This window comes from Capricornis sumatraensis, chromosome 2 (genome assembly GCF_032405125.1).
Source record: "Capricornis sumatraensis isolate serow.1 chromosome 2, serow.2, whole genome shotgun sequence".
In the NCBI taxonomy this organism is placed as follows: Eukaryota; Metazoa; Chordata; class Mammalia; order Artiodactyla; family Bovidae; genus Capricornis; species Capricornis sumatraensis.
The window spans coordinates 110,240,030-110,263,986 of NC_091070.1; the positions used below are offsets into that span (position 1 = coordinate 110,240,030).

The 23,957-nt window shown below is 44.1% G+C and overlaps 2 protein-coding genes across 2 annotated transcripts in view; one reads left to right on the forward strand and one right to left on the reverse strand.

Annotated features, from left to right (window-relative positions):
• CD244 (CD244 molecule) overlaps positions 1-15,428 on the forward strand; it is a 33,574-nt gene extending 18,146 nt beyond the window's left edge. The window contains exons 4-11 of the mRNA XM_068993852.1: positions 5,011-5,349; positions 5,424-5,714; positions 7,189-7,296; positions 7,726-7,790; positions 10,092-10,145; positions 11,842-11,907; positions 13,728-13,784; positions 15,348-15,428. Coding sequence (XP_068849953.1) covers positions 5,011-5,349; positions 5,424-5,714; positions 7,189-7,296; positions 7,726-7,790; positions 10,092-10,145; positions 11,842-11,907; positions 13,728-13,784; positions 15,348-15,428 — 1,061 coding nt within the window. The remainder of the gene's footprint in view (positions 1-5,010; positions 5,350-5,423; positions 5,715-7,188; positions 7,297-7,725; positions 7,791-10,091; positions 10,146-11,841; positions 11,908-13,727; positions 13,785-15,347) is intronic.
• An 8,125-nt stretch (positions 15,429-23,553) lies between these two features.
• The window catches only part of LY9 (lymphocyte antigen 9), a 37,070-nt gene continuing 36,666 nt past the window's right edge, over positions 23,554-23,957 (reverse strand). The window contains 1 exon segment of the mRNA XM_068966140.1: positions 23,554-23,622. Coding sequence (XP_068822241.1) covers positions 23,554-23,622 — 69 coding nt within the window.

Here is a 23,957-nt window from a genome sequence, read left to right on the forward strand (position 1 = left end):
CGTTTTCTAATTCTTTTAGGCTATAGGTAGCTTGTTTGAGATTTTTCTTATTTTTTGAGGTGGGCCTGTATTGCTATGAACTTCCCTCTTAGAACTGCTTTTGCTGCATAAGTTTGTTAACTCATAAGGTTATGATATCATTATCTTTGATAACTCATAAGGTTATCTCATGAGGTTATAATCTTTGTTATAAAACGTAGTCTAAGACTATGTTTTCATTTTCATTTATCTACAGGCTTTTTCTGATTTCTTTTTTTGATTTCATTGCTGACCCATTGGCTTTTTAGGAGCACAATGTTTAGTCTCCATATGTTTGTTCTTTTCTCATTTTTCTTTCTGTGAAAAAAGAAACAGTTTTCATACTGTTACAGTTTCAAACAGTTTCATACTGTTGTAATCAGAAAAGTTCTCAGTTGAGTTAATTTTTCAGTTATTTTATGTTTTATTTCTATAATTTTCATTTTTGCTGTTGTTCAATCACTCAGTCATGTCCAGCTCTTTGTAACCCCATGGACAGCAGCACGCCAGGCTTCCCCGTCTTTCACCATCTCCCAGAGCTGCTTAGACTCCTCTCCATTGAGTCAATGATGCCATCCAACTATCTTGTCCTCTGTCGTCCCCTTCTCCTCCTGTCTTCAATACTTCCCAGCATCAGGGTCTTTTCTAACGAGTTGGCTCATTTTCATTTGGCTCTAAGATCTTAGGCTTAGAACTAACAGAACCTAAAAAATTTCATTTTTTCAGGTAATTATTGCTGTACAATGAAGCACCTCCAATCTTAGTAGTTTAAAACAACCACCACTTATTTAGTCAATGAATCCACTAGTTGGCAATTTGGGCAGAGGTCAACTGAGTTATTCTTTTCATTTCAGCTTGCACCATTTATGCAAATATGGTCAGCTGCCAGACTGGCTGGGGATGGCGGATCTAAGATGGCCTTAGCTTGCCCCATGTGAGCTCTCATCCTCCAGAAGGCTATCTGAGTCTTGTTTGTATGCCATCTAGACAGGTTTCAAGAGAACGTGTAAAGGCACATTCCAAGAGGCATGTGCAATGCCTTTGTAGATTTAGGCTTAGAACTAATAGAACCTAATTTTTGCTGCATTCTCTTCAGAAGGCCAGCCTGGTTACAGAGATGGGAAAGGGAACTCTATCTCTTGATGATGGAAGGAGCTACAAAGTCACACTGCAGAGAGCATGGCCGCTTTTGCTTTCTATCGCACTTGTTTGTTGCTATAATTCTCAAGCATATTTTATTTCCTTAAACATGTTAAACAAAATTACTTTAAAGCTTATGATTGATAACATTATTATTTAAATATCCCTTGGGCCTAGTTCTCTTGGTTTATGGACATGTTTCTTCTTCTTATGTCTGTTTATTTTTTATTTCATTTTGGACATTGTTGTATGAAAAATTTTAGAAATATTTAATGTGCTGGCTTTTGTTATTTTCCTACAAGAATAATTTATATTTGTCTCTAATAGGCAGCTATATTAGAAATACTGGAGATTTTTTATAATGTTAATCCAATCCAGGGTTGAGATTATTCAAAATTGGGCTTTAATCTCTACAAGAGCTGGCCTATTCCTTATTCATCCTTACTTTTACTGTGTACCTCTTTGTGGTACCAACCCCAAATATGATGAATTTTAGGCGCACCCACTTCTTAGCAAGATATTCCTGAACTCCATGTTCTTTTAGGTCCTTGAGTTTACTGTAAACTCTGCTCAAATTCTCAGCTTCCCAGCTGCTTTTTATGGACTCAGAAGATGCTTCTAAGGAGCAGGAGTCAAAAATGCTGGTCTCACTTCTCTGAATTTCCTTCTTACAGATCTTGGACATATAACTTTGTATGACTTTATTAGCTCTCTGATGCTGTTAACAACATATTTTTATATTTTGCTCATTTTTCTAGTTATTTTCAGTGGAAGTATTGGCTGTATGTCTTAGTCTAGTCTTCCATTATTGGAATTAGAATTGCTTAGATGATTATTTATCTCAATGTTGAAGTGTGTGCTGCAGAATGAAAACATGTTCTATTTCCAGATCACAAATTCTCTAGCATCAAGAATCATATCTTATTCATGAAGAGGCTCTGCCTTTTTAGGTCCCTGGGTAAAGGCTGCATAATTGGTGAGCACAGTGCACATCCTTTTCATAGGTTTAGTAATTATTTTATTGTTCACCCTTGTTCTCAAGATCTTTAGATAGGGGCAGGATCTCAAGAGACAGTCGCAGAGGCATATAGCACAGTCTCTGCTTTTGGTCTGGTAATGAGCAGAGCCAGTTCAAGTCATAAGAATATGAATAGGAACTCCATGTGTTTTACTTTTAGGAGTGTCAAATCAGAGAAACATATTATCTCCACCAAATAGCAATTACAAGTCCTTTAATTATTTACTTAGTCTCTTGAGAAAATGCCAGTGTGAATGTATGGTTAGGAATGCATGTTTATAATGCATGTGGACATCTAGAAATCTCTGTCCATTGCTCTATTTTCAATGTTCTCCATTTGAAAAAATATGTTTGTATAACTACCTCCATCTTCTGTTCTCTCCTCCAGATTCTCCCTGACCCTTTTCAGCCCACTCAAACAGGCATCCACCTGTCTCTGCTTTCACTGGGCCATGCCACATAGCTTCCCTGACAAAAATGGCCACAGGAATTTCCACTTGTTTACGTTGATTGCAGTGGGGTGCTCTAGCATAGGCAATGACAAGCAGCTCTAGGTCACACTTCTATGTTCATTAGTCCCCTTCTTTGTCCTTTGGGAGGGATGTACTGGGATACGCTTTGGAAGTATAGTTTTATTTTTCTCTCTTGATTTGTTTTCTATGGAACAATCCTGTGGATAATTTCTGGTAACTAAAAAATTGGCAAACCTTAATGAATAATGATCACAGTCCTAAAATGAACACTTTAAGTGCTAAAAGAAAGGATTATGAATCTAGTTCTAGTTCTATGGGAGGACAGATGAGGGAGCCATGAGTTCAGCTTGAGGAGTTAACCTTACTGGGTCTGGTCATATGAAATCATAATTGAAAAAGACACATGTACACATATTCGCTGCAGCACTGTTTACAATAACTAGGACATGGGAGCAACCTAGATGTCCATCAACAGATAAATGGGTAAAGAAGTTGTGGTGCATATATACAATGGAATATTCAGTTCAGTTCAGTTCAGTCGCTCAGTCGTGTCCGACTCTTTCTGACCCCATGAATCGCAGCACGCCAGGCCTCCCTGTTCATCACCAACTCCTGGAGTTCACTCAGACTCGTGTCCATCGAGTCAGTGATGTTATCCAGCCATCTCATCCTCTGTTGTCCCCTTCTCCTCCTGCCCCCAATACCTCCCAGCATCAGAGTCTTTTCCAATGAGTCAACTCTTCGCATGAGGTGGCCAAACTACTGGAGCTTCAGCTTTAGCATCATTCCTTCCAAAGAAATCCCAGGGCTGATCTCCTTCAGAATGGACTGGTTGGATCTCCTTGCAGTCCAAGGGACTCTCAAGAGTCTTCTCCAACACCGCAGTTCAAAAGCATCAATTCTTCGGCGCTCAGCCTTCTTCACAGTCCAGCTCTCACATCCATACATGACCACAGGAAAAACCATAGCCTTGACTAGACGGACCTTAGTTGGCATAAGTAATATCTCTGCTTTTGAATATACTATCTAGGTTGGTCATGACTTTTCTTCCAAGGAGTAAGCGTCTTTTAATTTCATGGCTGCAGTCACCATCTGCAGTGATTTTGGAGCCCCAGAATATAAAGTCTGACACTGTTTCCACTGTTTCCCCATCTATTTCCCATGAAGTGATGGGACCAGATGCCATGATCTTCGTTTTCTGAATGTTGAGCTTTAAGCCAACATTTTCACTCTTCTCTTTCACTTTCATCAAGAAGCTCTTTAGTTCCTCTTCACTTTCTGCCATAAGGGTGGTGTCATCTGCATATCTGAGGTTATTAGTATTTCTCCTGGCAATCTTGACTTCAGCTTGTACTCAGCCATAAAAAAGAACACATCTGAGTCAATGTTAATGAACCTAGAGCCTATTTATACAGAGTTAAGTAGGTCAGAAAGAGAAAAACACATATTAACATATGTATATGAAATCTAGAAGCATGAAACCGATGAACCTACTTGCAGAGTGTTAATGGAGACACAGACATAGAGAACAGACTTATGGACACAGTGGGGGATGGAGCAGGAGATGAATTGAAAAAGAGTAACATTAAAACATGTACGTTACCATATGTAAAATAGATTATGAGAATTTGCTGTATGAGGCAAAGAGCTCAACCCCGGTGCTCTGTAACAACTTAGAGAGGTGAGATGGAGTGGTAGATGGGAGGGAGGTTCAAGAGGAAGTGGACATGTAAGTATACCTATGACTGATACATGTTGATACATGGCAGAAACCAACACAGTATTGTAAAGCAATTATCCTCCAATTAAAACTAAAAATGAAAAAATAAAAAGAATCTCCAGTAGTCACTGCTGGCCACTGTTGCTTACCTCAGCACTACAGGGAAAGAGAGACTTCATATACGATATTTACAACATATTGGTTAAAGATTTGTCCTCTAAAGCCAAACTGACTGGATTTTAGATTCATCTTTCTCTGTGTAACGTGGTCCAGTTACTTTTAAGTTCTTTCTAACTCAGTTTCCTCATCTCTAAAATGGGGCTAAGACCATTTTTGAGTCATTGTAAAGTGAAAAAGTAAAAAATATGTCAAGTGTTTAAAATCTTCCTGTCCCATAATAGGCACTCAAGAGATTTTTATTGTTGTTACTGGTTTGTGGGCTCTTCAGATGAGGGCACAGAGCATGGGGTAGGGGAGGCAGATAAGGGAGATAGACTTTCAGGTTTTCTTGGACTCCGGGCTCTTCATATGCATTTCCATCCTCTTGGTTTAAGGGAGCTCACATTCAACAACCCACATTGCTCCAGCTTGATACCCTTCCTTCCAGCTCCAGCATGGGTTCTCTTTCCTGTAATTCCTAGGTTCTGCTGCTGATGTGGTTGGAATCTCAGGAGAGCCTGTGCGGTTACACGCCCCCAGCTTACAAACAAATATATACTCTGTTAAATGGAAGATGCCCTCATACTCAAATTCAAGTAATCATTTTATGCTGTCTTGGAAGAATGGTTCTGGCTGGACTGAAGAAAGGGGAACTTTGAATCAGACTTTAAATCATTTCAACCAAAGATTCAATGTTACAAGCAAGGACTTCACTCTTCTCATCAAGGCAGCTCAGCCACAGGACAGTGGCCTCTACGTCCTGGAGGTCACCGATCACTCTGGGAAAGTTTGGGAACACAAGTTCCAGGTTTCTATATTTGGTGAGTCCTCAGGACAGCTCATCTTGCCCCTGTAACTCTTGCAGGGCTTGTATTTCCAGCATCTTTCTGATCAGAATCTCTGCTTCTAGATCGTGTTGAGAAGCCCCACCTGGTGGAGAAGTGGAAGGTCCTGGATGGGGGCGTTTGTCAAGTGACTCTGTCCTGCTTAGTCACCAGAGGTGGTGATGTGAGCTATGCTTGGTATAAAGGGAGTAATCTGATCCAGATACCTGGGAACATCACAGAACTGGTGGAGAACGTTGATGTCAATGGTTCGCACTTATATACCTGCAATGTCAGCAATCTAGTCAGTTGGGCAAACCACAGCCTCCAGCTAACGCAGGGCTGTCAGAGAGACCACCAAGGTAAGTGGAGCACTTTGGGATATAAGAGGGGCTGAAGGTGTGGAGCCCCACAGCCAGGCTCATTGCAAAGGAGACTTGATAAGAGATCCCCTGACTGACTCCCACAGAGCTTTGCAGCCCTTCCCCAGGTAAGCCTTGGCCTCTAGGCATACAGTTCCTGTAAAACCACAGCTGTCTTGGTCAGGGAAGAATTTTATCCCCATAAAGAACTTCCTTTCGGGAGATGTGAGTTTCTCCTTCGTATAGGGAATGCTTAGTTGTTTGATGAGTCACTGCCCTGACGTGGGTGCTGATCACTACATTCTTTTTCTGAGAGACTGATGGAGACCTCCTTCCTCCTCCTGAGTGATAACTCCCCCAGGCCATATCGTTTCCCAAGAGGTAACTATGCTGTACGCTGTGCTCTGGCTCACGTGGTCATCAGGATCATCTTGGGGGTACTTAGAAGAGTTCTTGGTTTTTTTCTCTTTTTGCTTATGCTCAATCTAAGAGTTATCCTGAGTCAAATTTTATTTTTCCTTTTTTTCTGAGTTAAGTTTATACCATTTTTCATTATATAAACAAAAACTTAATGTGCCATCAGCATAGGTATCAGCATAGAGGACACAGGAAAAAACCTGCTGTCCCCATTCTCAAGAAACTTCTAACCAAACACAGCAACAAACTAAACACTCGTGAGCAAAAAAGAAACAAGCTGAAGGAATATGGAGTGACAAGGACACTGGAGTTTTGTTCATGCCAGCCGTGGCTTCATCATTCACCAGCTCTCAGATCCCAAGCTGATTCATTACCTCTCTGAACCTCAGCTTTTCTTTTGACTAAACTAGGGATGATAATAGTAAGTATCTCACAGGAGTGCTGCTAAGATTAAGATTATGTTTGTAAAGAGCCTGGTCAGCTGGCACCTGGAACATTAATTCATTTCCCTTCTCCCCATGTTGGTTGGGTTATGTATCAGGCTTCATTTGTGACACAAATGTTAACGTTTGAATGAAGAAGAGCAGTGAAGGCAGGAATAACAGAAGGTGAAGTGGAAGACTTGCCTGGCACATAGTAGGTGTCCAACAAATGTTTGTTGAGTTAAAAACAAAAGAATGGATGTAACATTTGCTGTGCCAGATGTTTTACATATATTAAAGTCATAATTAACCCCCATGTGTAGATAACGCTGTCTCTTTTCTCTAAGTGAGAAAACAGGCTCAGAGAGGTTAAGGACATTATCCAGGTGCATGGAGTCTATAGAATTAGAATGGAGCTAGGTCTGTGAGATACTAATACTCATGATCTTAGCATCACTCAAGGGAGGTCGCCCAAATGAGCAGGGAAGTGACTTTGATGGTGAATTCACAGGGAGGGAGGAGACCAGCCACCTGAGAGGGGAGTGTGGTTCTGAAACAGATTCCACAGCAGACGGATGGGAAGGGAGAAGAGAGGGGGCTTAGCACTCAAGGCTCGTGTCTTCCATCTCCCTCAGGTTTCACCTTTCTGTTCATTTTGGTGAGCATCGTGATTCTCCTCGTGGCACTGTTCCTGGGCACCCTCACCTGGTTCTGTGTGTGGAGGAGGAAGAGGAAACAGTCACGTAAGTGCAGAATCCCTAGATGTGTCGCCTGATTTGACATCTCCGGTGGCATGTGCCTGGGCCCCCAGTAAATCGAGCAGTGTGTGTGTGTGTGTGTGTGTGTATGGTTGGTGGAGGGGTGGCAGTGGCCGCTGGGGCCTCTTTCTGTTCTTCCCCTCTGGGGTAGCTGCTGGATGCCTACAGCCCGTTCCCCAACGTGCAAATGTGCCTGCAGTCTGCCTGGCCTGATAGAATGGGTATGTCAGGTGAGGTTGCTGCCACTGTGCTCTTCAGGTATCCTGGGAAAAACAGTAACTTGCCTCCTTTCTAGAACTTTCCTCAGGGTCTAAGTCATATGGGATGGAGATGGGGCTGCCGGAAGTGGAAGCCTGGGTGGAACATCTTCTGGAGATCTCTGCAGCTCTTTTCTTTGCTTCCCTCCTCTAACAGGGACAATCCCAGAAGTTCTGACAGTCTATGAAGATGTCAACACCATGCGAACCAGGAGGAATCAAGTATGACATGCTGGGGGCTGGGATTTCTCTCAGCTAATCTGAAAGATATTTTTTTGGGGACGGCCATTCTGGGCAGGGGGAGAGTGAGGACCAGACAATTGTCCTCAGTTCTTTCCACGCATCTTCTCTCTCCGTTAGCCTCTTAGCTCTGGCCATGGAGGAGAAGAGGGAAACCAGGGGGCAGAGAAGACAAAAGAAGCAGAAGGGGATCTTGGTGCAGAATTTTACCTCCTGGGAAGGGATGGTGCCCTGGTATCCTCATTTCTGCCTGGTCTCACCAGCCAAGATAAGCTCCAGGAATAGTCCAGCCTGCTTGCTTTTTGTGTCTGACCACAAATTCCTCAGTTCAGTTCAGTTCAGTCACTCAGTTGTGTCTGACTCTTTGAGACCCCATGAATCGCAGCATGCCAGGCCTCCCTGTCCATCACCAACTCCCAGAGTTCACTCAAACTCACGATAGGTCCTTGCAAATCTGAGTTTATTTTTGTGGGTCCCTTAATCATTGCCCAGGCTGGGAAGGATGCCAGCCTGACTAGACAAAGCACAGCAGTTTCATAGCTGGCTCCGTGACCTATGCTCATGGTATTTTTAGAAGAAGATGCTTGAGTCTGGCTGAGGTGCTAAAAAGCAACCAGGTTGGAGCAAAGGTTAGTTCCCCTGGGAACCTCTCTGACCAGTCAGTATCTGCAGGCTGTGGCCAACTCCGTCTGTTGTCCAGGGCTGTCAAGGAGGAAACTGCAGGGGGCTGCGCTGCCCCTGAGCAGGGCAGGTTGTGGGGACAGGCCCTGGGGAAAGGCAGTGCCCAGCTGAAATGCCAGGAGGGAAGGGTGATGGGTGTAGGGAGGATGGGCCCTCTTCCCACTCCCATTCCTGATGCTTCACTTCAGGAGGAAGTCACTGCAGTGGGGCTCCTCTTGGTGACCAGTGTGAGGCCCTGTGAGGCCTCACAGAACAGAGAAGCAGCTTCCTAAAGGTCTAGGCTTTGGAATGAGGGAGTTTGAAATTAGAGCAGCTCCCCTGGCCTCTTTCCTTGGAATAATGGGGCATGGAAAACTGCAGGAGACTTTATCTCTCCCATCACTACTGGATGCTGGTACAGTTCCTGGGAGCAAGTGCATCTTCCAACAGTCACGGATGCCCAAATACTCAGTAAAAATAGCCTTTCCTCCCCAGCAGAATAAAGATGACTTTAAATTAGGTAAAAGGAGAACACAGGGGAAAGTAACTATTTAGAGTGAAAGAGACCTGTTGGGGATGGAAGTCTGTTACTCTGCTTCTGACTCAGGTCTTCCTCCTTCTGTGGCCCCATCTCTCCACAGCCTGTCCCTAGAGTCCCCAGGGTTCTGCTTGAAGGCTTATATCTCAAGCTTCACGTGGTCCTGGCTTTGACCTTTCTGGAGATACTTCAGTCAGGTCTGGGCAGAAGAGAAAAGCATAAACTTCTGTTTCTTGCCAGATGCCTTGAGTCTAGCCTCTGAGGATGGCTGTTTCCTGCTTCTCTCAGTGCTGTCCTGCTTCCGGGGAGCTCAGCTTGTTCCTTGTCTAGTCGACTGTAACAGGCTCCATGGGCTCTCCCCGGGCCAGACCTGGCAGTGTGTACTCAGGGATCATGAAATGCCACAAGCCCCAGTCTCCTGTGGGGCAGGGCTGAAGAGGGGAGCAGGGAGGCAGTGTGCTCCCTGCCCTGGGTCTTGGCCAGGGCTCCACTCAGCACCACAGCTGCATGGGGCTGGATTGAGGCCAAGGGCAAGCTGGCCACCAAAGCTGGGTCTAGAGAGGGGGATTTGGAACAATTAGGGTCCCCAAATTTGTGTCCTTTGGAGTGGGTTGCCATTTTCTTCTATAGGGGAACTTCCTGACCCAGGGATCGAACCCGGGTCTCCTGCATTGTAGGTAGATTATTTATCATCTGAGCCACCAGGGAAGCCCCTTCTTAATAGGTAAGGCTCAGATTAGAGCCCCACCCAAAGCTCAGCCCATTGTCAATAATTACACTGCAAATTTAATCAGAATGTCAGCAAAGGCAAGTTTCTAAGTTACCAAAGTAAAGCAAGTTACAGGAGACTCCCTTGGGCAGGGTCATTTGGTGCGATTCTTTCACATCTGGGTGGTTTCTCACTCCTGACACTAACTGCTGCATGGTGAGTATCTGTCCCCATCCTGAGATGTGCAAGGACCACTTCCTTCTCATGCTCCCCGGAGCCCCATTTCTTATCCTGTTTCCCCCCAGTCAATTCAAGTCCAGACAGACACAACTGTCTGCTCACGTCACCATATGTCCCTCTACTATCTTTTGCGCAGGAGCAGAAACCCCCTGGAGAAGGGAATACCATCTACTCCATGATCCAGTCCCAGGTATCACTCTGGTTTTTAGAATCCATTCCATGCCATTAGGGTTTCCTAATGCCACCCTAGAAACTCACACCCTTGAATGGCAGAGTAAGACCTTGGTGCTCCTGGAGTCTGGAAGACAGTTTGGCCTCAGTTGTGTTACATTGTTTGTATAGATGAGTGCGGTTCTGGAATGTCTTGACAGCTGAACAGGACTGGAAAGTCGGACACAGACATTCTTTTCTCTTCCATGCTTGGTAACAAGGGTGGTCCAGTGGGACGAGGAAATTTCTCAGGGGACTCAACTTCTGTTTTCTCTTCCTGATGCTCCCCGTACTTGGGGACTTTGTACTTTTCATTCTTGCCCTTAACTATACCTGTTTTTAGGAGAGAATGCATCTGTATTGTTCTTTTATCTAATTACGACATAATAATAACAGTTACTAAGCACGTAACATGCCACTTTCTTACTGAATCTCACAAAACAACCTCATGAAATAGGTCTAATAGGAACCTCATTTCGTAGATGAGGAAACAGACTCAAAGTCTAACTAAATGTGCTCAAGGCCACATAGCTCTGCTGTGACAAAGCTGAGCCAAATGACTTTCGAGTCTTCTCTCTACCTCTACCTACTTCATCTTTAACATTTTGGGACTGTAGGACTTCGTTCATAGACTAGAGAAGCAACCTCTAAAACTGACTGCTAAAGTGACTATTGATAACCCAGATTGGGGCATCTTTTTCAAAAGAAATGCTGCCTCCTGGTGGCCAGTGATGAAAATTTCTGATAAAAATGACTTTTATTTATTTATTTTTTTTACACTAAGACTTCAAGCAGCAAACTCTTTAGCTTTGTGGCTAGGCTGCAGGGCAAAGAAAACTCTTAGGGAATGGTGATAAGCTTCCGAGGAAGATCAAGAAAAGAAGGAAGAGAAGAAAGGGAAGGGGAAGAGGACAAGCAGAGGCAATCCAAGGGGAGAAAGATAGAAACGGAAAAGAAAGAGGAAAGGAGGGAGGGAGGCACCCAACCACTCAGAGCCATTCTGGAATTCCCAAGCTGGGTGTTGCTTTCTCTTGTTCCCCTTAAGACGATGTGATTTGCTGGGTCAGAGTGTGTCAAAGAGAGATGTAAGGACAACTTCTGGCTTCAGCCACTCTGAATTATAACAAGAGGAATTTAAATAAATGCAAGAGAAGAGCTCCTCTCAGACTGAGATGCTGGTGAGAATGAGCTTTCTCCTCTGAGCAAAAAGAGGGTGGTTACCTGCCTTTGAGAACGCCTGGGTCAGGTCCAGAGAGGGAAGGCGTGATGTCAAAGGGAGCTACTGAGGTGTGGACGAGAGAAGCTTGGAGAGTCTGAGGTTTAAATTCTGCTTCTACAGTGAGCACACTGTATGATTGGGTTATTTACCCTTTTGGAGTATCACCTGTAGAATGGGGTGAATTTTGAGCATTCTTATTTTGTAGGCTTGTTATAAGGGTTAGGGGAGGATGCACATACAGAGAAAGCACGCAGCAACTAGCAGCTGTCTTTGATGGCAAAGCAGGACTAGCATTCAGGTTGTCTGACCTCCCAAATAGTCTGGGGTTCTTTTCACTAACATCTCAAGCTTCCATCTGGGGAAGATTGAGGGTGAGGAATGGAGGAGATAGATGCCTGCCTCCCTAGGATTGTGCTGGCTGTTGCTTCTGAAATGGCTTTGTTTCTGTTCTCTTTAGGCTTCTGCTTCCACGTCACAAGATAATGCAAATACACTGTATTCATTGGTACAGACTCCCTGCAAGGTAAGTCTCCTCCATGGGCTGCATGCATATGCAGGTGTGTGCTTGCAGACGGTGTGTTGTGCGTCTGCGTGAGCGTACTTCTAAGTGAGTTGTCTTCCACTGTGTGTATCTGAGCAGCTTGTGTGAAATGACTGTTTAAATGTTAATGGATCAACTAGAAATGCCTTTCTGGTTCTGTTTGGAGAAAAAGAACAGCTCTGAGATTAGGAGGAGAGTTGGATTCTCTGTGAGTTTCTGTGGGAGGCAGCAGATCATCAAAAACAGAGAGGAGGCGCCTTGTTCAGAAGGACCAAGGAGTGCTCATTAGGCCAGCTGAGGCTATGCTGAGAGATCCTGGAGAGGTTTTCAAGGCAGGGGCATATAATCTACAGCTGGAGGAGTAGACTGGGCCAAGAGAGACACAGTGTTGACTTTCAGACGAAGGTTCTGGCCAGTCACCTGCTGCTGGTGGTCTCTAGACTGAGGTAACCCATCACAGTCCCCTTGAAACCCGCTCCAAGCTGAGCTCATGGCTGTTACTGTGCGTGGAACCATAAAGTAGGGCATCTTAATGCCCCTGGTCATATTTCTACCTTGGAAGAAAGGGGATGGGAAGAATGTTAAGTCCAAGGCTGGAGTCACAGTATGAAGCCAAAACCTTGCCACTGTAGTGTGGAAGCTGGGAATCTGCCAAACTGTGGGAGTGTTGCACTTATATGGGCCAAGGCTCCTGTGTTTGTGTCAAATGGAAGAGAGGGTTTTGGAAGTTCTTTAGATTTTTCATTCACTCCCGTTCTAATAAGTCTTTAAGACAACTTGGATTCTACCACGCATGTGTACTAAGTTGTTTCAGGCCTGTCTGACTCTGTGACCCTATGGACTACAGGGTCCTCTGACCATGGGATTCTCCAGGCAAGAATACTGGAGTGGGTTGCCATGCTCTCCTTCAAGGGATCTTCTCGACCCAGGGATTGAACCTGCATCTCTAACGTCTCCTGTATTGGCAGGTTCTCTACCACCAGTGGCACCTGGGAAGCCCAGATTTCATGAGAGATATTTATATTTAAATTATGTTGTTGTTTTCTTGTTAAATCATGCCTGACTCTTTTGTGACCCCAAGAACTGTAGCCCACCAGGCTCATCTGTCCGTGGGACTTATCAGGCAAGAATACTGGAGTGGGTTGCCATTTCCTTCTCCAGGGGATCTCCCCATTCCAGGGATCAAATCGTCATCTCCTGCACTGGCAAGTGGGTTCTTCACTGCTGAGCCATGAGGGAAGCCCATATTTAAATTATACACTATAGTTTATGAACATACAGTCACAGACATCGTGATCATATGCTTTGGTATTAGGTTTTGAAAGCTCCGTATACTGCCAAGAAAGCTGCTGAGTTCCCATGTCTCCAGTGTTTCTCGTGTTCAGAGTATGCGCTAAGACTGGTACTTAAGTGTGTGGCAGAATTGTTTACGTGAACCGTGCGTATGTATGTTATGTGTTGAAAAGATACACAGTTTGAGTCAGTATTTGAATTAGACTTGTCTGAAGGGTGTGTGTCTGTGTGGGTGCTGGGAATATGAGTATGTGTGGATTTCAGGGGTATGTGAGGGTGGTTGACTTTGGTTCAGAAATATCATATCATAGGCAAGTGTGTCTTGTGCCTTCTTTGGAAACCATGAGCACCATTGTTTATTCCCAGGGTAGAAAATTCTAGTCAATTCTGGGTGAGAAAACTTCAGGGACTTTCTGGGTTCTGAGTCTCCTTTGGGACTTCTCACATCAATTAAAAGTAAGACATTTCTTAACTTGAAGTTAAGCACTCTTTCCCCTCTGAAATTTCAGACTGGATCCAAGAAGACGAAACGAAGCCCGTCCTTCAGTAAAACTATCTATGAAGAGGTAAGATTCTGGAATTCTTTCTGAATGGGTTTAGTACTCACAGCAGAGTCCTGAAATCACACGTGAGAAAAGTCATCCATAGTATCTCAGAGTTGGAGGGATTTCAGGGATCTTCTCAGAGAAGGCAATAGCATCCCACTCCAGTACTTTTGCTGGAAAATCCCATGGACGGAGGAGCCTGGAAGCCTGCAGTCCATGGGGTCGCTGTGGGTTGGACATGACTGAGAGACTTCACTTTCACTTTTCACTTTCATGCACTGGAGAAGGAAATGGCAACCCACTCCAGTGTTCTTGCCTGGAGAATCCCAGGGATGGGGGAGCCTGGTGGGCTGCCGTCTATGAGGTCACACAGAGTTGGACACGACTGAAGTGACTTAGCAGCAGCAGCAGCAGCAGCAGCAGCAGCATTAGGGATCTTCTAATGTGAATCTTCATGTTAGAAATGAGGAGGTGGAGGTTCAAGAAGAGCTATGGTCTAACCTAAGATCTTATCATATTTTGTGGATTTGACTCCTTTGGGGGAGATCTTTCCCCACTATTTGTTTATTTGGCTGCTCCAGGTCTGATTTATGGCATGTGGGATCTTCAATCTTCGCTGCTGCATGTGATATCTTTAGTTGCAGCATATGAACTCTTAGTTGTGGCATGTGGGATCTAGTTCCCTGACCAAGATTCAAACTCCAGCCTGCTGCATTGGGAATGTGGATTCTTAGCCACTGGACCACCAGGGAAGTCCCCAAGACTGAGTTTTAAACTAGGGATGTCCCCAGACTGGTTTCCCGGCTGTGGGCCACACATTGGACCTCTCTCTCTTCCACGGATTTGTGTGTGTTGGGAATTGGGGAGCAGAGAAGGGAGGATAAATGAATCATAATGATTTCCCCAAGTTAGCAAGTAATAGGGCATCACTCCAGGACACATATAATCGTCAGCTGCTGCTGGGATGGACACTGCACAATGGTGACCATTGAGCCTGGTGGCTGGATTGATTCTCATCAAGCCTTTTAGGGAATGGAAAGTAGGCACTATATCAGTGGTAGCCTGCCAGTGGCTTCATGTACACTATCTCATCTAATCTTCACAGAAAGCTACAAGGTAGTATAATTACACTTCCTATTTATACCCAGAGAATTTAAGGCATGAAAAGCACCCCGCTCATCAGCCTCATGTAACACCTGAGCTTTTACCTGTGGCCTGATAAAGATGTTGCCACGGGTCACAAGGGAGAGTGTGGATGGGTGCCTGCTTGAATTTCTGGCACTTGAGCTGCGGCCTCACATTAAAGCCAGCTGGACAGTCAAGGTTTGTAGAGGACACTGTGTGGGCCAAGGCAAAGTGGGTCATGAAGAAGCATGGTGTCGTTAAAAAGCGCTAGGAATGGAGCCAGAAGAATTGGATTCAAGCCTCTTACTTCTTACTGGTTGTTGACCTTGAGTTATTTCCCTTACCTGGCTGAGCTTCCTTTTGCTATGAATGATGAATGGGGATAATAATCCATAGCCCACAGGGCTGTTACAAGGATCTCATAGTGGGAGAGTCTGAAATTCTTCTTTTCTTCTGCAGGTTGGAAAAAGAACTTCCAAAGCTGAGAACCCTGCTCGACTGAGTCGTAGGGAGCTGGAGAACTTCTGGATATATTCCTAGTTGCCATGGCTGTTCTCACCCCTCTTACAGCCCAACTTCTGCTTTGGGAATTAGCACAATGGGTGATGCCACATGATTCTCTGCAGAGTGGTTCCTAGTCTGGAGATGATATAAGAGTTTGTGCATGGTCTATATTTGTTTTGAAAATGATTTCTTTTTTTTTTTTAACATTACTTGTATTTTTAAAAAATATAACTTTATTTATTTGAAAATGATTTCTAACAGCTGCTTTAAGAGCAAGGCTGTTAAATAATATCTCAACTCACAGACCAGACAAGAACAGATAGAGATGTTGGGTAGTTTCCAAAAGACGACACAGCGTGTCCCAGTGCTGGTCATCTTCAAGTGCTATGTAAATGTGTGGTGGTGTTACTATCACATTAAGATTCTGTTTTCCTGGTTTTCCCCTGGTGACTCATCTTCACTCTTCCATAATCAGTGATGACCACATTTCTAGACCCTTCCTTGGCCCAGACCCATCTTCCAAAAAGGAAGGAAAGATAGCAGGGGCTCAGAGGAGAAGAAAGAGGTCTCTCTGTGAAGGTATACTGAACAGCCCTAAGCCACTGGCAAGTTCTCCAAGGAGGCCAGACCTGGGCTACATTCCAATACAGAGGAAAAACTTCCCCACTACATATTAAACTTTACCTCTAGCCATCTGGTCACAAAGGGGTGTGGGCAGGAGCAAGAGTAGATGATGCAAATCAGGCCCATCGCTGAGTGGGAAAATCACCCAGAGTCCATGCCATCCTAACAATCAGGCAGCGGAAGCAGCTTTGCCTGCAGAATGATGTTTGATTTACAAAAACACATTATTAGACATCTATTTTAGCTTATTTACACATTCCTCACTTTTAGAAACAGTATCATTTAAGTTCTGAGTCCTGATGCTCCCCATGGCAAACACTGGAGGGAGGGCTCAGGCAGCTGAGCACTTAGGAACCAGGCACCTTGCTGGGCTCCCCTGAGCCTTCAAGCCAGACTCTTCCACAAGACTATGGGGAGCAAGCTGAAAGTCTAGCTGAGCCCAGGAAAGGGGGAACTGGAAGAGGGCCTGGTCAGAGACCCCAAAAGGTAACATTGCATGGAGTCTGATTTTTCAATTGCCCCACTCTGTGCTTAAGGTATGAATTTAATATAGAACTATTACTGTGCTATTACTTAAAGGCAGTCTAAATTTCTTTTCTGAAATTTAGGAAAGAAAATGTAAAAGGGTCTCTTCCCTACTCTGTACTTTTCCTCTCCCAGCCAAAGGGCACTTGTAGGCCATCAATAAACACATGCTGTTTAACTCCTGCTGGAGAGGAGTCTGGACTCCTGGTGAGTTGTCAGTTGTCTCCTAGCCCTGTTCACACTGGAACAGCAGATTCTAGGGTCCCCAGATCCCAGGGGTCACTTAAGCTTGGGGGATAGCCACTTGCTCATGCCCCTCAGATCCTTCTCTCCTGTGGGTGTGTGATTGGTCAAGCTAGCTTCTTCCTGGAGAATAGTCCATAGACCACATCTGGGAGAAAGTGTTGGGGTACAAATCGGAGGATATATGCAAAAGGACGGGGAGAAGATCCAAGGCAATTGTGGGCAGCTGAGCAGCTGAGTCAGGAGTTTCGTGAGAAGAAGCAGAGCAAATTATAGGGGTCACAGCAATTGAGATGAACAGCAGAGATACTAACCATTGCCTACTGCTGCCCTTTTACATCCCCTGAATTGCGTAGATCTGGAATTGGGCGGATTTATTTAAGGAGCAGAAGAGATCCTATGGGTCCAGGGACTTCTAGGATGCTCTATTCTGGAGTATAATAATGATTATCATTATCGTCTTGTATGTCTTTGTTGAACTCTGTGATAATGTCTTAAAAAGATAATTATCGGAGAAGGAAATGGCAACCCACTCCAATATTCTTGCCTGGGAAACCCATGGACAGAGGAGCCTGGTGGGCTATAGTCCATGGGGTTGCAAAAAGACACGACTGAGTGACTAAACAACAACCAGCAATGGAGGAGCCTGGCCTGTGCCTGAGGGAGAGGAAAATTCTCCTTCCCTCTTCTTCCCCTTTATTGTGCCCAGTGTGGAAGCAGGGTTGTTGTAAAAACAAACAAACAAACAAACAAAAAAACCAAAAAAAAAAAAAACCCAACAACTAGAAAAGCTTCATTGATCTACCTTAGTCATCACTGATCTACAAATGTCATGAGATGCATGGAAGAAAGAAGACTGGGGGCAGGATGGGTGACTGAGGAGGAAGAGGGAAAAGTCTGAGCAGAAAGGGAAGGAGTTTGGAGTGACTACAGAACCTTCAAGATGAACGATAGCTACAGAGAGTGGTAGGAAATCTGAATGTGTTTGTGACTGTGCACCTCCACCTCTTCTGTAGCCTCATTAAAAAAAAAAAAAAACAATGAAAACATTAGTTATTACTCCTCAGTGCTTTATGGAGTTGGATTTATGTTCTTTTCTGTGTATGGTGCTGGGCTGACTTGGGTTTTGAGTTGGAAGCAAGAAAGCTTCATGTTGAATTGTTTAAATGGAAACTTATTTCAACTTATTGAAGCAAATGGAAACGTATTGAATTATTCAAATTGCAAATGAACCTGGGACACTTTTCACTATGTTTGATGTCTGAGGCACTTGACACCAGCATTTACTTACCAATGGTCTTCAGAGGCTTTACAGACCTTTCAGTTGCCAGGTTTTGTTCTTTATTTTATGAAAGGGGCCACATGACCATAGTCTTCTATAATGGAGTCAACTCATAGTCAGGGAATGCAGTTGCAAAATGCATGCAGAAAGCAAAAGTGAAGTATAGTCAAAATTTCCGTTTAAAATACTGGAATTCAGGACTTCCCTGACTGTCCAGTGGTTAAGAATCCATTTTGCAATGCAGAATACCTGAATTCAATCCCTGGTCCAGCAACTAAGATCCCACATGCTGCTGGAAATGAAGCCCATGCACCACAACAAAAGATCCCACATGCCACAACTAAGACTCAACGCAGCCTACCGGGGTCCAGCCCTGGTTGGATCCAGGGTATCTGAAGCATGACGGTGTTGGTGACTGAGATTTATTTAGAGATATAGAGAGATAAGAAAAGAATGTTATAGTTAAGAAAATAGAGGAGAGAAAGAGGCTGATATTCTTTGGTTTACACAGAAAGCCAATAAAGCCCCAAGACAAGGGACTTGTACCATTCACGTAGGCAGCAGGCACCCTCCCAGTCTCCGGAGGGAGTGAAGATGCAGAGCGCCTTCCCGTTCAGGTCTTAGAGGTCCAGCCAGATAAGTGAAGATGGAGGGCCCCTGTGCTCCAAGGGAGCAGCCTGAAAAAGAAAGAGAGAAAGAAAGACAGAAAGAAAGAATTGAGGGAAAGAAAGAATTGGGGGAACCAGGCTTTCATGGAACTGGTCCGTCACTTTATTTTTCAGGGAAGCTTTTAAACTTTGGGTTGTACATAGAGATAAACGTAAGAAACAGAGTCATGCAGGGTCAGCAGCTCTGACTCTTATGGACACCAGGCTTTCTCTCTGCATACCTATCTGTATACACAGGTCTTAGGTGATTTACATCATCTTCTGGCCAGGAGGCCTATTAGCATTTTATGACCCTTTTCTGATAAGGGTCCGTCAACCAGAAAACTTGTTTGCCCTAAAAGTGTTGTTCTTTCCAAAGTCTGGTGCCACTCTCAGAAAGCACTAAATAAAGTTACATTCTTACATAGCAAGGATACAACAATTTATAACAAAGAAAGAGGAGTACAGTGATTTATAACAAAGAGAAAATTCATTAACTCAAAAATCTAGTATTGCTAACATCAAAATTACTATATTCTTATTTCTGCATCCCAATTACATTGATTAATATCCTCCCAGGTGTCTAAAAGATAAAGGATATGGAGGCCTGGCAGCAATCAGTAACTCAACAATGAAACCCTTCACCAATATAATTCTTAGCTCTTTAAAAGGCTCTATATCTTTAAGATGTTTTAAGCTTCCCGTGCCTCTCATGGTTGGGAGGCTGTGAACAATCACATACGTAGTTGTAAAAGTCCAGGTAAACCTGTCAGGCAAGTTAGAGAGCCATCAGAGGGGTTTGAGCTGAGACACTCCTTTTATATGCAGGAGACTATTAACTGGAGCTCTAAGTTAATTTTCCAAAGAAAGGTGGTTGGGGATAGCCCCCTGTTAATGTGACAAGAGTATAGTATAGCAGACAGTAAACAAATTTTGGTTTCGGGGTAGGTGCTCAAGCAGATCCAGGGGACCCCTTGAGACCTGATCTGCCTTGCCTTGTCAGGCTCTTCCGCATGACCTTGTCATGGGTGGGATCTTCTGTGCTGGCTCCCAGCAGCAACCAAATAAATAAAATAAAATAAAAAAAATTATCCATACAATGTCCAGCCAATGAACAAAGCAGTAGTTAAGCTCCTGCTGTGTATGAAGCACTGCCTGGCTCCCTGGGAGTACCCACTGCAGGCCACAGAGGACATTCTGATTCCACAGACCATGTGCTGGGGCAAATGACAGCAGAAGCACAGTATTAAAAAACACAAATGGGCCGCAAACATAAGTAACACAAGTGCACACAAGAGTATCATGAATGTAAGTCAGTTCAGTTCAGTTCAGTTCAGTCACTCAGTCGTGTCCGACTCTTTGCGACCTCATGAATCGCTGCACGCCAGGCCTCCCTGTCCATCACCATCTCCCGGAGTTCACTCAGACTCACGTCCATTGAGTCCGTGATGCCATCCAGCCATCTCATCCTCGGTCGTCCCCTTCTCCTCCTGCCCCCAATCCCTCCCAGCATCAGCGTCTTTTCCAATGAGTCAACTCTTCGCATGAGGTGGCCAAAGTACTGGAGCTTCAGCTTTAGCATCATTCCTTCCAAAGAAATCCCAGGGCTGATCTCCTTCAGAATGGACTGGTTGGATCTCCTTGCAGTCCAAGGGACTCTCAAGAGTCTTCTTCAACACCACAGTTCAAAAGCATCAACTCTTCGGTGCTCAGCCTTCTTCACAGTCCAACTCTCACATCCATACATGACCACAGGAAAAACCATAGCCTTGACTAGACGGACCTTAGTTGGCAAAGTAATGTCTCTGCTTTTGAATATACTATCTAGGTTGGTCATAACTTTTCTTCCAAGGAGTAAGCTTCTTTTAATTTCATGGCTGCAGTCACCATCTGCAGTGATTTTGGAGCCCCCAAAAATAAAGTCTGACACTGTTTCCACTGTTTCCCCATCTATTTCCCATGAAGTGATGGGACCAGATGCCATGATCTTCGTTTTCTGAATGTTGAGCTTTAAGCCAACTTTTTTGCTCTCCTCTTTCACTTTCATCAAGAGGCTTTTTAGCTCCTCTTCACTTTCAGCCATAAGGGTGGTGTCATGTGCATACATGAGGTTGTTGATATTTCTCCCGGCAATTTTGATTCCAGCTTGTTTTTCTTTCAGTCCAGCGTTTCTCATGATGTAGTCTGCATATAAGTTAAATAAGCAGGGTGACAAATACAGCCTTAGGCAGGGAGACAAGATGGAGGTGACTGTTTGGGGCAGAAGAGAGATATGGCTTTTATTCATCTGGACATGACAAAAAGGAGGAAAATCCCTTTGGGGTAAATATGGGAATCTTATACAGAAGGGGCATTTTAAGCGCTTCAGTTCAGTTCAGCCGCTCAGTCGTGTCCGACTCTTTGTGACCCCATGAATACCAGCATGCCAGGCCTCCCTGTCCAACACCAACTCCCAGAGTCCACCCAAACCCATGTCCATTGTGTCAGTGATGCCATCCAGCCATCTCATTCTCTGTTGTCCCCTTCTCCTCCTGCCCTCAATCTTTCCCAGCATCAGGATCTTTTCCAATAAGTCCGCATCAGGTGGCCAAAGTATTGGAGTTTCAGCTTCAACATCAGTCCTTCCAATGAACACCCAGGACTGATCTCCTTTAGGATGCACTGGTTGGATTTTCTTGCAGTCCAAGGGACTCTTAAGAGTCTTCTCCAACACCACACTTCAAAAGCATCAATTCTTCAGCGCTCAGCCTTCTCCACAGTCCAACTCTCACATCCATATATGACCACTGGAAAAACCATAGCCTTGACTAGATGGACCTTTGTTGGCAAAGTAATGTCACTGCTTTTTAATATGCTGTCTAGGTTGGTCATAACTTTCCTTCCAAGGAGCAAGCGTCTTTTAATTTCATGGCTGCAGTGACCATCTGTAGTCATTTTGGAGCCCAGAAAAGTAAAGTCAGCCACTGTTTCCACTGTTTCCCCGTCTATTTCTCATGAAGTGATGGGACCAGATGCCATGATCTTAGTTTTCTGAATGTTGAGCTTTAAGCCAACTTTTTCACTCTCTTCTTTCACTTTCATCAAGAGGCTGTTTAGTTCTTCTTCACTTTCTGCCATAAGGGTGGTGTCATCTGCATATCTAAGGTTTTGATATTTCTCCCAGCAACCTTGATTCCAGCTTGTGCTTCCTCCAGCCCAGCGTTTCTCATGAGGTACACTGCATAGAAGTTAAATAAGCAGGGTGACAATATACAGCCTTGACATACTCCTTTTCCTACTTGGAACCAGTCTGTTGTTCCATGTTCCTATTTGGAACCAGTCTGTTGTTCCATGTTCAATTCTAACTGTTGCTTCCTGACCTGTATACAGGTTTCTCAAGAGGCAGGTCAGGTGGTCTGGTATTCCCATCTCTTTCAGAATTTTCTATAGTTTATTGTGATCCACATAGTCAAAGGCTTTGGCATAGTCAATAAAGCAGAAATAGATGTTTTTCTGGAACTCTCTTGGTTTTTCCATGATCCAGCAGATGTTGGTAATTTGATCTCTGGTTCCTCTGCCTTTTCTAAAACCAGCTTGAACATCTGGAAGTTCACAGTTCACATATTGCTGAAGCCTGGCTTGGAGAATTTTGAGCATTACTTAAGTAGCATATGAGATGAGTGCAATTGTGCAGTAGTTTGAGCATTCTTTGGCATTGCCTTTCTTTGAGATTGGAATGAAAACTGATCATTTCCAGCCCTGTGGCCACAGCTGAGTTTTCCAAATTTGCTGGCATATTGAGTGCAGCAGTTTCACAGCTCATCTTTTAGGATTTGAAATAGCTCAACTGGAATTCCATCACTTTTAAGTGCTTAAAAACATATAAATAGAGTAATGTGAAAGTGAAAGTCACTCAGTCGTGTCCGACTCTTTGTGACTCCGTGGACTTCTCCAGACCAGAATACAGGAGTGGGTAGCCTTTCCCTTCTCCAGGGAATCTCCCCAACCCAGGGATCGAACCCAGGTCTCCTGCTTTGCAGGTAGATTCTTTACCAGCTGAGCCACAAAGGAAGCCCAAGCATACTGGTTAAAAAGAGTAATACACACAAACGGTTTAAAAAATCCAGCTGTACAAAATATATGCAGTAAAAAAAAATCCCCAAACCAGCCCAGCTTCCTCCCAGAGGCAGCCACTGATAATTTTTTGCATTTACTTTCAGAATTTTTCTTTATGTGAACATACAGCTATCTATTTCTTTTTTGTTCAATTGGTGACATATGATACACACTGTCCAGGACTTTGTTCTGCTCATCAAATGACGTATCTTAGAGCTCCTTCTATAGCAGGACATATTAGTCTCTACTTTCCTTCTTTAAAAAGGTGGCAGGCTTTGCCATTGGATGGGTAGACTTTCATGTGTCTAATCAGATTCCTACTAAATGGACACTTAGGTTATTTCTAATCTTTATTTGAAAAATACTACAGTGGTCATGATTTCACTTAGATCTTTGTGTTCATAAGTGAGACTACCTGTTGGATTTATTTTAGCAGCTGTTTATAGGACCATGTGAAGATCCTGGTCCCCTTCGACGATGTGTCAAGCCTTGGCAGAATTTTGAGGCATGCATCTGAGCTGAGAGGTTGTACAGTATGAGCACAGAAGGAGACAAATGGAGCCCAGAGGCTGTCTGATTTGTTAATGGATGTGGGAATTCACGAGGTGTGAGAAAAAGAGGAGGCACAAATCCAGGCAATTCTGAGACAATGAAGGAAATTCTGAAGTTCTGTCTGCAGAGGCCCAGGTCTTATTAGGTCTAGCAGCCTCTCCAACCTCACTGAGGGAGGTAGCTGCTTTTCTTTTCAGGGGACATTTTCATAGGTAGGTATTTCAGGAGACTTAAGGTCATTCTGTTGCAGTTGTGGCACAACCTGTGAGCCAAAAGACACACAAGGATATGGTTAATAAAGCCTGGAAGGTACCAATTTTCTCAGCCTTATGCTGGGAGGAAAGAGGAAGGTGAGGCAAGGCTATGATTGGTCCATCCTATAGAAATAAGGTCATATGGATTGGCCTAGGGATGGAGCAATCATTCAAGCTGATGATAATCATTTATGGAAAATCTCCTAATGGTAAGCGCTATGTGCCAAGCTCTCTGGAAGGGAGATTTAGGACAGTTTTGTGCAACAAGTTGAGGGGGTTCATAAATGGCAATAAAAGGCCTTGCTCTCAAGAAGCTTCCGTTTAGGATCCCAATCTTCACCCT